The 19,379-nt window shown below is 35.2% G+C and overlaps 1 protein-coding gene across 1 annotated transcript in view; it reads left to right on the top strand.

Annotated features, from left to right (window-relative positions):
• Positions 1 to 16,729, top strand: part of LOC149789661 (uncharacterized) — an 83,464-nt gene extending 66,735 nt beyond the window's left edge. The window contains exons 13-16 of the mRNA XM_089971676.1: positions 327 to 454; positions 3,611 to 4,180; positions 6,338 to 6,356; positions 12,644 to 16,729. Of these exons, the coding sequence (XP_089827802.1) occupies positions 327 to 454; positions 3,611 to 4,180; positions 6,338 to 6,356; positions 12,644 to 13,281 (1,355 nt within the window). The 3' untranslated portion in view covers positions 13,282 to 16,729. The remainder of the gene's footprint in view (positions 1 to 326; positions 455 to 3,610; positions 4,181 to 6,337; positions 6,357 to 12,643) is intronic.
• The last annotated feature ends 2,650 nt before the right edge of the window (positions 16,730 to 19,379 follow it).

Raw genomic sequence — 19,379 nt, 5'->3', positions numbered from 1 at the left:
ATTGCCTTGGACACCATGTCAGCTGTAGCATGCCTCAATCATCATTGCCTTGGACACCATGTAAGCAATATGCACTATATAACACATAAACACAGTGTGCTGTTTTATTTGCTTTACTATTTTTATGAGAAACAGTATCTCTTTCTATATGCAATCTGGAGAAAAGATAAACACCCTGCCTTTCGTCATAACAATAAACACACACATAAACAGAATACACCATACACAAATATACATGTAAGCATAAAATACACCATATACCAATAAACACACTGTGTTGTTTTATTGACTTGAATATATTTATGAGATATAATATCTATTTCTAGATGCCATCTGGACAAAAGAGAAACACCCAGACTTCCATCACAACAAGGAGATTATTTTACAACTCATGGAAAAGTTGAACATTTTGGCCAGACCAAGGTTTTACAGTCCAGATGCAAAAGAAGTCAAGGTCAGTTAATTTAAACAAGTATATTTTGTGAGCTCTTTCTCACCAGTGGCTAATTAAAGTTATAAAGCAAGCAGTGTTCTTGGAAAGGACTCTGTTGGGACTTAATAATGTCATAGATGGAGTCTTCGAATGGACTCTGTTGGGACTTAATAAAGTCATAGATGGAGTCTTGGAAAGGCTTTATCCTATATCCTGTTTTCCTGCAAGGCTAAGTTTTAACTTGCATACACATAATACACACCATGATGTACATAACTGATACACATAATACACACCATCATGTACATAACTGGTACACACTTACTTGCATGTACATAATACACACCATCATGTACATAAGTGATACACACCTACTTGCATACACATAATACACACCATCATGTACATAACTGGTACACACCTACTTGCTTGCACATAATACACACCATCATGCACATAACTGATACACACCTACTTGCATACACATAATACACACCATCATGTTCATAACTGATACACATAATACACACCATCATGTACATAACTGATACACACCTACTTGCATACACATAATACACACCCTCATCTACATAACTGATACACACCTACTTGCATACACATAATATACACCATCATGTACATAACTGATACACATAAAACACACCATCATGTACATAACTTCGTACACTCCTACTTGCATACACATAATATACACCATCATGTACATAACTGGTACACACCTACTTGCATGCACATCATACACACCATCATGTACATAACTGATATACACCTACTTGCATACACGTAATACACACCATCATGTACATAACTGATACACACCATCATGTACATAACTGGTACACACCTACTTGCATACACATAATACACACCATCATGTACATAACTGATACACACCTACTTGCATACACATATTACACACCATCATGTACATAACTGATAAACACCTACTTGCATACACATAATACACACCATCATGTACATAACTGATACACATAATACACACCATCATGTACATAACTGATGCACATAATACACACCATCATGTACATAACTGATACACACCTTCTTGCATACACATATTACACACCATCATGTACATAACTGGTACACACTTACTTGCATACACATAATACACACCATCATGTACATAACTGATACACACCTACTTGCATACACATAATACACACCATCATGTACATAACTGATACACACCTGCTTGCATTCACATAATACACACCATCATGTACATGACTGATATGCACCTACTTGCATACACATAATACACACCATCATGTAAATAACTGATACACACCTACTTGCATGCAACACCGTTCTGGTGGCCTAGTGGTTAGAGCATCCGCCTCGGATGCGACAGGTCGTGGGTTCGATCCCCGGTCGAGTCATACCAAAGACCTACAAAAATGGTACTAACACCTGCCACGCTTGGCGTTCAGCATTAAGAGGTAGTGTTAGGACTGGTCAGTCTGGTGTCAGGATAATGTGACTGGGTGGGACATCATGCTACATGTCTGTGGCATGATGCCCCAGTGCTAGACATCACTATAAACTTCCACATTGCAGACATCGTAGCGATATGACTGAAAAATTGTTAAAGCTACGTTAAAAATCAAAATCACATCACTTCACATCACATCACTTGCATGCACATAATGCACACCATCATGTACATAACTGATACACACCTACTTGCATACACATAATACACACCATCATGTACATAACTGATACACAGCTACTTGCATACACATAATACACACCATCATGTACATAACTGATACACACCTACTTGCATACACATAATACACACCATCATGTACATAACTGATACATACCTACTTGCATACACATAATACACACCATCATGTACATAACTGATACATACCTACTTGCATACACATAATATACACAATCATGTACATAACTGATACACACCTACTTGCATACACATAATGCACCTCCATGCATAAAAATAACACACTTTCAACCATACAAATAATACACATCTTCATGCATGCACAAAATACACACAATGTACAACTTCATGCATACAAATAACACACCTTCATGCATACAAATAACACACCTTCATGCATACATATTATGCACACCTTCATACATACAAATAATACATACCTTTGTGCATACAATATAATACACACCTTCACGCATATCAATAGTACACACCTTCATACTTATGAATAATACACATCTTCATGCATACACATAACACACCTTCATGCATACAAATAAAATACACCTTTGTGCATACACATAACAAACACCTTCATCCATACAAATAACACAAACCTTCATTCTTACAAACTTTCATGCATACAAATAACACAAACTTTCATGCATACAAGTAACACATACCTTCATGCATACAAATAATAGAAACCTTCATGCATACAAATAACACATCTTCATACATCCAAATAATATTAACTTTCATGCATACAAATAACACACTTTCATCCTTACAAATAATACACACCTTCATACATGCAAACAGCACACCATCATCCATACAAGTAACACATACCATAATTCATACAAATAATAGAAACCTTCATGCATACAAATAACACATCTTCATACATCCAACTAAAATTCACTTTAAGTCATACAAATAATACATCTTCAGCCATCCACATAATACATACCTTCATGCATACAAATAACACTCGTGGGTCGGTGGTTCTTTCTGGGCTTTTCCAGGGTCTTCCTCCACCATTAATACTGGCCGCCATGTATAGCCTATCTTGTGCTGAAAAATGGAGTTAAACCCCATAACAACAACATCATATAAATAACACCTTCATGCAAATAAATAACACACCTTCATGCATACATATTAGATGCACCTTCAAGCATACAAATAACACACCTTTATGCATACATATAAGACACACCTTCATGCATACAAATAATGCAAAACCAGTAAAATCCTCTATTTTAAGGCTGTTTTAATGTGTGTATGCAAATAATAGAAGCCTCCAAAGTTCTGTATTGCAAGGTTAAGTTTAACTCATGCATACAAATATACACAACTTATAATTACTTTTAAGGTAATTTTTGTTGAGAACTCTGTATTTAAGTAAGAGTTTAATCAAGTTCAGATGTTTTGTCTTTTAGGTGGAGGATTACTTCCTTGCTCCATGCATGCTGCGCCAGGCAGCACCAAAAGATCTCATCTCCCTTGGACCAAATTCTCAGCAGAGAAATACATCAGTCATTTGCTTTGTATTTACGGGGAAGTTTTTACCCACGCCTGTCTTCCACAGGCTTCTTGCTTCATGTGTAGCTCAGTGGCCCATTGCCAGGCGGAAGATGGAAAATCTAATCTTCTGTGGCTGTTGTCTCTTCAACCTTGACCTTCATCATAGACTGACCTTGTTATTCAGGGAACATGGAATATTTGCACGAGTGACAATGATAGGGACTAGTGAGAACACCCTATCTTACAAACTATGTATCGAGGTTCGGGAATTCCTAACCACGACTCTGCGCAGTATCATTGGATGTCTAGGACAGAGTTTGCAATTTGAGTTGTCTATACAGTGTCCTCAGTCTGACAGATACAGCGTAGACTATCAGATCCCTGTTGCCACTCTGCAGGGGAATGTAGATGTTCCCTGCCATTTCCATGACATGAGCCATGTGATTATTTCCCATGATGTACTAAAGTTCTGGTTTCAGGAAGAGGTGAGTAAGAGCAGATGAGTTCTTTGGATTTTAGCTTGCTGATTTCAGACAGAACATGTCTTTTAAATAGAATCTGATTTTGTACCCTGATGATTGATTAGAGGAAATATTTGATATTATAATAATGTTGTAGGAAATCCGTTATTAAATCTGAATTGTTTTTAATGCTTGTAGACAACATATTTCTTACTGTAACGCTAAAGTTGATATTCACTGTAAGTGCACTGACTGATAATTTATAGATTTAAAACAACACGTAGAGATACATGTATGAATGTTTCATCAATAATTACTGGAAATATTTCCGGTCAGATATGCAGAAATGTGACATCATGGACATTTTACTACAATGTTGGTGTGTTATATATTGATATTTAGCTCAACTGGTCATAGACAATATGAACTTATTGGATGAACTGTTGTCCTTCATACATCCATCATATGTATTCCGTTGTTTGTCAATTTATTAGCATAAGCTTGTTATCTCAACTTCTCTTAAATTATTTGGAGGTCTGCCATGAAACTGTGCACACATGGTCATCTGAAGGTCAAGATGGACTTTTATGAAGATGGTTATGCTTAGACATCCAATGTGGCCATCAAAATCCTGTTGCTACTTTCCTGAGTCTATGGTCTTGTTAACAAGGAAATGTCGCTAAAATACTTTTTTTTATAATTTTTTAATTGGTTCTAAATGTAAATGGCGCTGATCTTATGTAGGATATGGTGACCAGCTTTAAACTTTCATTATTTCCTCTCCTTGTTAATTGATGGTCATACTAAAAAATGGGCATTTGACTCAAAGACTTTGTGTGATGTTTAGTTGGTCCTGAACAAAATAGTGCCAGTTTGATGTAGAATATTTATGTCATGGCAGCCATCTTCATAATCTTGTTTTATCTACTCCTCCTGAATGAATTGTCACATCAAGATGGGGTTTTAACTATAAGACATCTTATGATATTTGATTGGTCCTTCATGAAAATCATACCAATCTGATGTCCAATATGGCTGCCACAGTGGTCATTATAAAAATCATGTTATTATTATTCATTCTGCATGCTTGGTCATATCGGCGTAGAGGTTTTACTAAAGACGTTGTAGTGTTAGCCAGTCCTAAATAAATGTGATGCCAGTCTGGCATCAAATATGGTTGCCATGGCACTCATCTTTAAAATCTTATCACACTTCTGTTTGAGCAGGAAGTCATACTGGTATGATGTCTAGTTGGTCAGTAATGAAAATGGTGATAATATGATGTTCACTCTGGCCACTGCAGTTGGCATCTTGTAAATCTTGTTATTTCTTCTGAAAGGAGAGTCACATCTTCAAAATACTGGTTTTTAATCCTCTCCAGCATGGATGATTATTTCAACATGGGGATTTTGCCAGGAGATTTTTTATGATACCTAGTTGGTCCTAAATTAAACTGGCACCAGTCATACATCAAGTATGGCTGCCATGATGACTTTCATAAATGTCTTGTTGTCAGTTTCCCAGAATTGATGATCATAATGACATGGTTTTCACCAGAAGTGTTCTTATGATGTTTATTTTGTTCTAATGAACAGTGTAATGCTTATATGCATTATGTGTACCACAGTAGCTAATTAAAGTATAACAAAGATGGTTTCAACACTCAGCAGTTAAAATTAAGAGATAGTCTTACATGGACCTTGAATTCCTGGAATTTATGATCGCCCAGTAGAGCATCAGATCCTTCAAAGGACTCTTGTTACTTCTTAATGTATATGATAATTTAGAATATATGCCATATAAACTCATCAGTGGATCCATGTACTTCACTTTACGGTCATGTTTGATAAAATTCAAGAAGGATCACCACTGTTATTCCCATGCCAATGTAGTCCTTACATGCTATAACATATGTTGCTTAATGTGTTCATTTTATCCCATATCAGCAATCTATGTGAAAACTATATCAGATTCCTTCCACCAAATATCTATATATTTAGCCTGGATCATCAGCCTTAGAAAAATGGTAGACTCGTTCCACCACATCACTACATTTATCTTGTATCATCAGAGGTTGGTAATTCCTGCTTCTATGTAAGTGAGGGTCCCAATATTACACACGGTGGCACATAAGCAGCAATGGATAATACACTTTGTAATGTTATTTTCTTTACTTTCCAGGAGCAGACTGGTGATGGATGTAAGTATACATTCTTCTCATTGTGTACTTTAACCATTCAATAATTTATGAGATTACTGATGGATGTAAGTATATATTCTCATTGTATACTTTAACCATGCAATAATTTATGAGATTACTGATGGAGGTAAGTATACATTCTTCTCAATAATTTATGAGATTACTGATGGATGTAAGTATATATTCTTCTCATTGTGTACTTTAACCATTCAATAATTTTTGAGATTACTGATGGATGCAAGTATATATTCTCATTGTATACTTTAACCATTCAATAATTTATGAGATTACCTTACAGAATCTTCTTTCTCTTATTTTACAGTAATTTCATGTAAAGTTAGTTTGTTTTGCTTTTCTGATTCCTCCTCATCATTGTCATAAAGTTAAGTGATGTGACTATCGTAAGTTCATTAGTCAGCAGTGAATCATTGTATTGGTAGTCCTACTCAACGGTCACATCACTATTGTAACTATGTCTTATGATGTACCAAAATTCATCCCATGCTCTAGGTCATTGTATTGCTAGTCCTACTCAACGGTCACATCACTATGGTAACTAAGTCTTATGATGCACCAAAATTCATCCCATGCTCAAGTTCATCCTAGATACAAATGGTTGTATTTGCACATCAAACATGGCTACCACAGTAGCCATATTGAAATTTTTGGTATCATTATGTCCCTGGAATGGATGGTCCATTAGAGAAAAACCTTTTCAGGCTGGTCATTTTCCAGACTTTATTATACTATTGGAAAACAACATTTTTGTGTTTGTCAAAGTGTACATAATTATGGCAACCATTTCTTGTAAAAGAGGATGGTTGTACTGCATGCATTTATATCATTTCTTTTAAAAGAGGACAGTTGTATTGTGTTATATACTAGTCCAAGAATTGTACATGGACTTGATGGGTGGGAGTAATCTGCATATTGATCTTAAAACATTTTCTACAGGACCGATTTCTGGATGTGATCTGTATAAAATAAACATTTTCTACAGGACCAATTTCTGGATGTGATCTGTATAAAATAAACTTTTTTTGTGTTCAAGGAAATGTGATTCCAGTGGTTGCTTTATACTATTTACATTATTGGTCTTTTCCTGTTGTCATTATTTAGCAAAGGAGATTCCGGATATAATGAACGAATTATTGTAAGATAGATTTTTTAATCTAATTTACATGTATGAAATTTGTGGTTACAAGGCAAATCTTTTTGTTTGTTGAAGAAAATGACAACAATCCCAGACTGAATTATTAAATGTTGTCACCTTCCAAATGCCATCCTTTCCTTTATTGTTAGGTCACCATTCATAAGTTTATGTGATATTATATTATGGTTATGATAATTCTACAGGCCATATGTTCATGTCATATTATGGTTATGTTATTTCATCTGGCTGCAAGTGTATGTTCTGTTGAATTTTGGCCATGTGGCTGGCATGTATCGGGCATCATCTGTCATCAGGCAGGTATTTTTCCACAATGTTTGCTTATCTCAATATCACAAAATTGTCTCAAATAATTTTAACCAAGAATGGCAGCATCCTCCTCTAAAAGGTCTTGCCAACCCACCATCCAGTTGTCTTGCCATTACTAAAATTAGAAACATTTTGCAATGATGGACAACATAATCCAGATTTTTTGGCTGTCAACCGTTGTAAAGTATTGGCTTTGAGGTAAATATCAACAGGATGAGTGGACTTCAGCCTACTGAGGCCTCTTGTTTTGAAGAACCTATTACAATCATATTATAGTCAAGAGACAGTGGAAAAAGGTATGGACCCTGATATGGGTAATTGTATATATGAAGAATGAATCCAATAGAATGCAGAATGAACACATATAAAATGTTGAATGAACACAATAAAAATGATGAGTGCATTTTGATGAAATGGAGAGCACAGATACAGAATGCAGTATCCAGAATGGTTAATGAAAAATGAAAATAGAACAAAATGCAAATGTTATTCGTGAATGGACTTGACAATTATTTTCAAGCTGCTACTGAATTTTCACAAAAGCACTTTCCCAAGATATTAAAGGATCAGATTGTTTTACATCGACATTACCCTGGTTGAAGTAGCTGTTTGTTGTTGTTGTTGTAGGCTTTAATGCCATTTTTCAGCACATTATATGCTATACCTAGCGGCCAGTATTAATGGTGGAGGAAGAACCTGGGAAAACCCCAGAAAGAACCACCGACCCATGAGAAGCTACTGGCAAGCTTTCTTTCATACCCACATTAGCTGAATCCAAGACTCTAACCCACGCAGACAGGGGTGAGATGGCAGTAATCCGTAACGGAGAGTGCTTTAGACCACTCTGGGCCCCTGAAGTAGCTGTAAATAGCCTCCTGTAATGTCAACTTTATCACTGGTAACATTATCTGAACAATTTTTATTTTGAATTGAACAAAATAATATTTCCAGACCAGTACTCTACCATCACATTTATACATCTTACACATCTGTTGCAGCATAGTTTGTAAGTAACTGACGATATTGGCAGGGTTTTATCACATTGTTATAACTCTGTTATTGTTGTGGCTATTACTATCATTATCATTATCAGCATCATTATTATTATTATTACTACAAACATAAAGCTGAATGCATCATGATGTGATGTTGTCCATCTGTCAATATGTTAACAGTTCTTTTTGCATAACAGCTTTTAATTTTCCACAGCCTATGAATGTGAAATTTTGTGGTTATCGTGCACTTTCATAAAGAGATATATTTTTCACCATTCACATAACCCTGACACCCGTACAACCAGTCCAAGCAATAACCTCAAGCGAGGCAGCTACTAGTACCATTTTTATAAGTCTTTCATATGAATCAGCCAGGGTTCGGACCTGCAACCTCAATTATCTGAGGTGGATGCTCCAACCACTTTGGCTAGGTAACTGAAGTAGATTAGTTGTACCTTCATGATCGTTTTTTTTTTTTTGCATTTAGTACAGGCTTTATCACAGTGTATGCATTCTGTTATACCTGGAATCATGCAATGTGATGGAGGATGCATCTTGATGTGTACTACACATTCATCACACAGTGTATACATTCTGTTATACCTGGAATCATGAAATGTGATGAGGGATGCATCCTAATGTGTACTACACATTCATCACACAGTGTATACATTCTGTCATACCTGGAGTCATGAAATGTGATGAGGGATGCATCCTAATGTGTACTACACATTCATCACACAGTGTATACATTCTGTCATACCTGGAGTCATGAAATGTGATGAGGGATGCATCCTAATGTGTACTACACATTCATCACACAGTGTATACATTCTGTTATACCTGGAATTATGAAATGTGATGAGGGATGCATCCTAATGTGTACTACACATTCATTACACAGCGTATACATTCTGTTATACCTGGAATCATGAAATGTGATGAGGGATGCATCCTAATGTGTACTACACATTCATTACACAGCGTATACATTCTGTTATACCTGGAATTATGAAATGTGATGAGGGATGCATCCTAATGTGTACTACACATTCATCACACAGTGTATACATTCTGTTATACCTGGAATCATGAAATGTGATGAGGGATGCATCCTAATGTGTACTACACATTCATTACACAGCGTATACATTCTGTTATACCTGGAATCATGAAATTTGATGAGTGATGCATCCTAATGTGTACTACACATTCATTACACAGCGTATACATTCTGTTATACCTGGAATCATGAAATGTGATGAGGGATGCATCCTAATGTGTACTACACATTCATTACACAGCGTATACATTCTGTTATACCTGGAATCATGAAATGTGATGAGGGATGCATCCTAATGTGTACTACACATTCATCACACAGTGTATACATTATGTTATACCTGGAATCATGAAATGTGATGAGGGATGTATCCTAATGTGTACTACACATTCATTACACAGCGTATACATTCTGTTATACCTGGAATCATGAAATGTGATGAGGGATGCATCCTAATGTGTACTACACATTCATCACACAGTGTATACATTCTGTTATACCTGGAGTCATGCAATGTGATGAGGGATGCATCCTAATGTGTACTACACATTCATCACACAGTGTATACATTCTGTTATACCTGGAATCATGAAATGTGATGAGGGATGCATCTTGGTGTGTACTAACCTTCATCACACAGTGACCTGCATTTTATGGTTTTCTGACTTTGGTTATATTAGTACATTTATATCTCAAGCTCTGTTCATGATAGAGTTATATGATCTCTATTAGTAGCATACTCTTGCCTCATTTGAAGGTCACGGTGACCTACATATCAAATTTAGGTTAGAGTTTTGTGTGTAGTACATGACCAAATAGTATTTTAGCACATTGATGTAAACTGTTATACCGTTTCATAAAAACTAGTGAAGAGTCACATCTACATCATCCCACAGTACAAATTTAGGTTACTCAGACATATTTCATGCTTCACTGACATTAGCTGTACTTTGTGCTTGGCTATATGATCTTTTTTAAGTTGATTTCTCAAACCTTTCTCATGCTACAGTCGTCAAACATCTCTGTTACTACCATTATACGGGTAATGTAAAAATATCACTGAGACTAATATTTCACATTTTACTTGCGTAATTAAATTATGTGTGTGGTTTATGACCCTGTATATATACTGTGATCCCTAGATTCATGAAACTTTTGAGAATGCATTTATAAGTACTACACTTTTTGCATAAAAGTAGGGCACTGTGACCAATAATTCATGCTTCACTAACTTGGGTTTAATGTGTCTTTAATGTTATTTATCAACCCCATGTTTATGCTAGAATTAGCATACAAGATGAGTGTATGCATCTCAGTACCAGGATTAGGGCGACATATATTTTTGCTGAAAACCCAAATGATTTGCTATGAGTAAAATCATGTGATATGTTTTGTTGAAAGATATGTATTTTCTATACAAATTTCATTATCGATCACAGTGCAGCATTTAAAAAATGCATGGTATTTAATCATCAGCTATGCAAATCATGTCAAACACTTGCAGATAATCTTAAGATGTTAACATTTCTATAACCGACATGATCATTTGTAAGTTTTTGTTATACACAAATGACTTTCATGTCACAGTCAAAAATGATTTGCATATGAACAAGCTAAAACATATCTTGAAGTCTGTATACACAAATGAAAGTCTGTATAGTAAAGCCATTTATAGTCTGTATACACAAACGAATTATGTATATTAAAGCCGTTTGAACTCCGTATACACAAATGAAAGTCAGTATATTAAAGCCGTTTGAACTCCGTATACACAAATGAAAGTCAGTATATTAAAGCCGTTTGAACTCCGTATACACAAATGAAAGTCAGTATATTAAAGCCGTTCGAACTCCGTATACACAAATGAAAGTCAGTATATTAAAGCCGTTTGAACTCCGTATACACAAATGAAAGTCAGTATATTAAAGCCATTTGAACTCCGTATACACAAAAGAAAGTCAGTATATTAAAGCCGTTTGAAGTCTGTATACACAAACGAAAGTCAGTATATTAAAGCCGTTTGAAGTCCGTATACACAAATGAAAGTCAGTATATTAAAGCCATTTGTTGTTGTTGGGTTTAACACGATTTTTCAGCACACGATAGGCTATGCATGGCAGCCAGTATTACTGGTGGAGGAAGAACCCGTGAAAACCCCAGAAAGAACCACCGACCCACGAGAAGCTACTGGCAAGCTTTCTCACATATCCACATTGGCCGAATCCTACACTCGAACCCACACAGTCAGTGGTGAGATGGCAGTGATCCATAAAGGAGAGTGCTTTAGACCACTCGGCCACTCATGTCCCCTTACAGCCGTTTGAAGTCTGTATACATAAATGAAAGTCAGTATATTAAAGCCATCATAGCATTTATATAATTATGAGCTTAGGTTTGGTGGTCTTTGTACAGTTTTACATGATGAAGTGCAATGGAGCAGAATATTGAATTAATCAACAATTACAACAATTTTCTCAAGAAAGAACTATAAAATAGGATTGAAGCAATCTCTCTACTATAGTTGATACATACCTGTGTCTATTGTGACCAGCAGGCAAGGCTGATGATTATATTATATTTTATGTTAGAAAATCCAATGTGAAAGTCGTAGGTGAAACTTAGTAACCTGTATTATAAGTCTATTAATGCAAATTAATATTTTATTTGGGGATGTGATTGTATAATTTGACAAGGCACATACCTGATTTTCCATTTGTTATCAATGTAGCCTTTGTTTTCTGTCTTTCAGCCTCTGCTGGTCCCATGCAATCCCCACCAACCAGTGACACAGACAGGTTCATGTGCATTGCATACCTGTTGAATGATGTTGGGTCAAAGGTTTTGAGAAAACTTTTCCATCATATGGTCATTACTCCCACCTGCACTCTGGACCAGCATCTGGCCAATAACATGAGTACCATAGACAGTCTTCTTAAGAAAAGAGTGTTGAATACTTCCCAGATGGACGTCATGTTGCCTCCAAACGGAGATGATACAAACCTGGATGACTATGACATCACCCTGCTGTCAGCACTTTTTAATAACATCGTGCCATCTCTGGGACATCAGGAAATTAATCTGGTCAAAGGTCTGCGAGATGACAGGAACAGATTATATGGGCATACAAAATCATGCATGATGAATGCCAATGACTTCCAAACCTGCTGGAGTAACATCAGCTCAACACTGATAACACTTATTCAGCTATGTGGAGATACCAATTTTGAGAATGAAATGCTCAAGGAAATTCAGCAGACCCGAGTTCCAGATGCATCCTACCTCAGTATTCTCCAAGCATGGTTTAGCAGGATAGAAAAAGTTGAGCAAAGACTAAAATCAAATGAAACATCTGCCACAAAAAAGAGAATAAGACGTGAAAGTGTTTGACTTGAAAGAACATTCTGACAATATAAACGTTTTAAACATACATGTGTATAAATGTAAAAGAAAAGTCTCAGAATTATGTGAGTCATAAATGGTTCATGTTCTTGAATCAATAATCACATTTCATATTTACATGCACAGACATTTCAAACAGTAGGAATATTTCAGTTGCCGACACGAGTTTCAAAACTAGAGTATGCCTAGCCGAATAAATCAGCCACATTCCACATTTGTGATAACCATACCAATACACGGGTATCAATTTGAGATGATTACTGGTATTTCTCCGGCTGGTAAGTTACAGTTGGTAAAAGAGCCTTTATGATCAGTAGAGCATATTTTCATATCCACAGTGTAGTTAGTTCCTATAATCCACAGTGTAATTAGTTCATATCCACAGTGTAGTTAGTTCAGTTAATGCTTTGAATTTAACAATGATCTTCCACCACGACCTTGTATCATTTTAGGTATACAGTGGTATTTTTCATTCATTTTAGCTCTACAGGTCATAGTGTGTTGTCCATCATCAGTCATCCATGCTTAGACACAGGTCATAGTGTGTTGTCCATCATCAGTCATCCATGCTTAGACATCCATCTGTCCATAAATAGAAGTTTGATATCATTACTATTAAACTTCTTGCTGGATTTATATAATGTTTTACTCACACATTTATTCCATGATCTAGTTGGTTCTAAATTAAAATGGTGCTACACGGAAATCCAATATGGCTGTCATACTGGCTATTTTGAAAATCATATCACTTTTCCTCCTGAATTGCTGGTCATGTCAGTAAGGGTTTTCACAAAAAGACATTTCTTATGATATCTAGTTGGTCCTGAAATACGATGGTTACAAAATGATGTCCAATATGGCCACCACAGAAGCCATTGTGAAATTCTTGCTTGTTGCTGCGTTCAAATGGAAAAGTCATATTGATAAGAGACTTTCATTAAAAGACCTCTAATGAATATTTGGCTGGTCCTGAAAGAAATAAAATATTGATATGATGTTCAATATGGCTACCAAGTGACCATCTTCAACATCTTAAAGCCTCAGTGCCGCTGTTTATCAAATATTTAAACATTCTTCCAATCTAACTAAAGTTTGGATGGACAGAAATGATTTGTTAATCAAACAACTGAATAAACCATTCTTTGAAATATTTAAAATGTTAGGTTTGAACAACATTCAGGTATTCAGTTTAGAATTAAGAGATGCCACCCTTTAATGCAGTCAAAGAAGTCTCTCATAATTCAGTTCATTTTCAGAAGTGCTTCAAAAGTTGTGATGTAATAAAAGTTGACAAATTCCGTCGTGAAGCGTGTCGTTGGGCTGAAGAAAACCCACTATTGCGTGGTGTTGACTTCTTATGTTTACAACAGTTTCGTCTTTGAGACTTGAGTTCTAGATTTCGACTGAAATCAATTTACCTATGAATGTCACCTATCAACTTCAACATCCGATTTATTCGTATGCATGTGAAAAATGGCAGATTTCCGATTTTGAAGGACAAAATACATTTCTCATACATGTAATGTGATGAAACGTCAATGTTTTCTGGTTTCACTGGAATCCATGGATGTTGATGGTCAATATCTTTCGAGATTCATTATTATTCAAATGATTTGGCATATATTACCTTTTTCACATAGCAGCGGCACTGGGGCATATTATTTTTAACTTTTGTTATCACGTGAATTTGGCATTCATGGAAGTTGACTAGTTTGTATTTTTCATTTGTAAACATTATCAATATCTACGATAAATTATTTAAGCAAACCTTTTTTCTTTTTATATAGTATTGTATTGTAAATTATCCCCTTGATTGTATGAACACTTACCTGATTTCCATTATATTAGAAAGCATCCTCTTAATTATATGAACACTTACCTGCTTTCCATTATGTTTAATTTCTCTCAAAATAGACAATCTCGTACATTTTGTTTTGGTTTTTTTTTATTGGTTTTTGTGATATAGCTGGAATCAACATTTTTATTGTTATTTGTTTATTCTTCATAATGTCATTATTACTGTGGTAATGCCCATATTGTAGTAACTCCTGTCACATATTAACGTGATTAGTTATTATTTACTTATAATGTTTTGGGATTTGTATTTTGTATGACTTGTCTGTGGGAGGGAAAAGCATTTTCCTTTCAAAGCCACTTCGCACCATTTGGGGTCTTTTCTCCAGTCCTGTTATCTAGATGCAATCTAATATACCTTAGTGGACCGGAGATGGTCACTTTTGGGTAAGGGAATGTTGCCCTCTACCACTTAAAAATCCTTGCAGACATTGGTTATAGCATATTTATATTGTTTTATTTTGTATTAAGATTCGTTATTAAAATATTAACTATATGTAATTATTAGGTCTGAATGTGATATTCATGAGGCTGGGGAATTGTTTACACACTATAAAGAGCTTCCACTTCAATGTGGCTGTTTGATACTACACACTGTGTAATAAGAGCTTTCACTTCAATGTGGCTGTTTGATATTACACACTATGTAATAAGAGCTTTCACTTTAGTGTGGCTGTTTGATATTACACACTATGTATTAATAGCTTTCACTTCAGTGTGGCTGTTTGATATGACACTATATATTAATAGCTTTCACTTCAGTGTGGCTGTTTGTTATTACACACTATGTATTAATAGCTTTCACTTCAGCTGTTTGATTTAGCATTATGACTTTATAAATCATATAAATTACAAAGTCCAGTTCATAAGTAATTTGTTGCCATTATTTACTTGTGCTTTGATTTTTGTGCCGTTACATGATTAACTTTTTTGGAATGAAAACGGCATGCTGAAGTAATCTAATATGGACAAATGCTAGTTATTATGGACACATGCTATTTATTATGGAGATGAGCTATGTATTATGGACAAATGCTATTTATTATGGAGATGAGCTATGTATTATGGACAAATGCTATTTATTATGGAGATGAGCTATGTATTATGGACAAATGCTATGCTATTTATTATGGACAAGTGCTATTTATTATGGACAAATACTATTTATTATGGACAATTGCTATTTATTATGGACAAATGCTATTTATTACGGACAAATGTTATTTATTATGGACAAATGCTATTTATTATGGAGATGAGCTATGTATTATTTTTGTGCTATTACAATAATTATGTCATTTCTAAAACCATATTTCATATTGGGGACAATTATGCAAACTCCACTCGACAAGACAAATATAATGTGTTTGACATTCGTATGTGCAATTGATGAAATTAGTAAAACATGAGGGTTTGTTATATGGCAGTCTGAAGTCTCAGTGGACTGGGAGGGGGTCAGAAGTGTCTTGATGTAGTCATATTTAGTTTGTAAGGCTTTATCGTATTTTATTCATGACAATAACGTGTTCATAAAATAAATTTTAATGTCATTCGAATGATGAATAAAGGTGAATTAGTATGACTCATTACTTACCTTTTAAATGACACCATATAGCCTGCATTGTCCTGACATGCCATCCATCCACACACATAAATGCAATAAAATAACATACATGCATGCATACATATATACATAAACACACATGCATGCACATACACATACACACACACACACACATACACACACACATACATACACACACACACACACACACACACACACACACACACACACACACACACACACACACACACACACACACACACATAGATACATACATACATACATACATTTGGATGGATATACCATCGACAAATTTTATCTTTAATTTAAAAGTTTCAAACATAGCATTTAATTGGCACAATGTATCCTGGGTGTTGCTAATACGATGTTAAAAATACATACGTACATACGCCAGACACCTATATAAACACACCTAGATACACAGACATAGCAGGAAGAAGTGAGAGCTCAACAGGGAGAAGTGGACGCATGTTCTCTTATTTGAATTATGCCCTTTATTTCCTTGTATTCATTTTTGCATTTAACATTGGATTTTAGCAATACTTTTTTTAAAGTAGAAAAGTTTCTGATTTAGTTTGGCCATATGACTCTAAATGAGAATAATAGAAACTACATTGCAACAAATTTTAACTGACTAACCATATTACATTATCGTGATTTCAAGTTAATAAAAACGCTTTATCAACTACCCTTAATCATTTTTATATTTATGCATTTACTTTTTATATACTTTCTAAAAGTCCACAATGAGGCACTTTCTAAGATTTCTAATTGTGTTTGAAACAACCCCGGTACAATGTACATGGGGTAACTACACACATGTCTTCAGAAAACACTTTTCGTCCTCATTTCTTTGTTACGATAAAACATTACTGTAACTATTCATACATAGCATTCTAAAAGTACAGACATGGCTCCTTTATAATGGTATATGAACTAAACCCTTCTTTCCAACCGAATGAATACAGACCTGAGTACAACTATTTTTAGAAGGAAGAGTTCTCGTAATGTAATCACTCATTTTATATTGCTTCATTACATCAGTCCATTGATAGGATTGTAAATTTATGGTTTATTTATTTGTCTACGTACTTTTGTAGGCATTGATGAATGTGCAAGAGTTTGTTTGCCAGTGTAATTGTTATCAAAACTAGGCCTAGCTAATGATGGCTTGATGAATACATTTAGCTACAACACTACAACTAACCTGGCTAAGGCGGGGGGGGGGGGTCATTGAAAACAGTATAGTTAGTCAACGTAGCTCTATAAATATCACAGAGCGAAGTCATTTTCGCTTTTCTAACAGAAGAACACGAAGTTTACATTTTTTTTAGGCGACAGTCGCCCAGTTCGCCTGGTAGCGTGATCCCTTAATACATACATACATGCATACATACATACGCATGTATACATACACATACATAAATACCCACACACACATAAATATATACACACACACACACACACACACACACACACACACACACATACATATATATATATATATATATATATATATATATATATATATATATATATATATATGTATGTATTTGTTTACATCTTTTTTCGACGATTTAGCGGTTTATTTTGATTCTTTATTGCAGACATCAATAAATAACCTTGTGATTAGTGGGAATGGCCATTAGCAGTGTGGTAAATTTGATGTCTTTTCATTCAAATTAGTGTGCATTCATTAACCTACTAAAAGTGACCTTAATTATAATTAACCGTTGACATCTTTTTCGGCGACTTAGCATTGTCTTGGTATCTTCTTTAATTGCAGACATCAATGAATAATCGTGTGATTAGTGGAAGTTATCATTAGTAATGTGATATTTATTGTTTTAAAAATGCATGAATTGGGGTCGAATTGTCCCATGGCTGAAGTTGAAATGTCTTGGGGTCGAAATGTCTTGCCCATCTGTGATATTGCTGCTTATTGATAAATGTTGACAAATATTGACGTTACTGTACCCGAGCACTCTTCGTCAAAACGGGAGTTATTTACCTTGGCAACTCGTGACATCACTATTTTTCCTGTCACACAAACAATCGCAAAATATGCACACCTTTTGTTTATTTGTTTGTTTATTTTTGTTGTTATTGTAATTTAAAGTAGGTATTTTGTAAAGTCTTAGTGTGTTCTTGGAGAGTCTTGGCGTGTCCTGGTGTATTTAGTGAGACCGATATATACCATGTTGCCGTGCGAACTGTTTTAGGTGTGATATATTAGGCATGTTTGTATGGGGCATGGGGGTGGTTGGGTGTGAAGCATCCTTCTAACTGGGAAATTTCGTTGATAGATTGTTTTATCTTTGGTACTTTGTCAGGATCAAAATCTGCCATCGCTTCGTTCCTTGTGATTATTTCAACTAATTCTGTTTTACTGAATTGTTTGTTTATTTAGGTTTCTTTAGCTGTGTGTGTGTGTGTGTGTGTGTGTGTGTGTGTCATTTGTAATTGATTGTGTTTGGGCAGCCACTGGTGCTTGGGGTTTTGATTTCTTTCCCCGTGCTTGATAGTTCTCGGGAATAGATCCATAAGGCTGTCAAAGTTGGTTACGTGATTTGACTCCGATGCCATATTTCTGGCAGGATATTACCCCTCGACCATCACGTAATATTTGCATATGTATTTTGCAGGT

Source organism: Sinohyriopsis cumingii, chromosome 10, assembly GCF_028554795.1.
Source record: "Sinohyriopsis cumingii isolate HCF-2022 chromosome 10, ASM2855479v2, whole genome shotgun sequence".
NCBI classification, from domain to species: domain Eukaryota; kingdom Metazoa; phylum Mollusca; class Bivalvia; order Unionida; family Unionidae; genus Sinohyriopsis; species Sinohyriopsis cumingii.
Note: the sequence above shows the minus strand (reverse complement) of the source record. Positions and strands in the feature narration are given on the sequence as shown.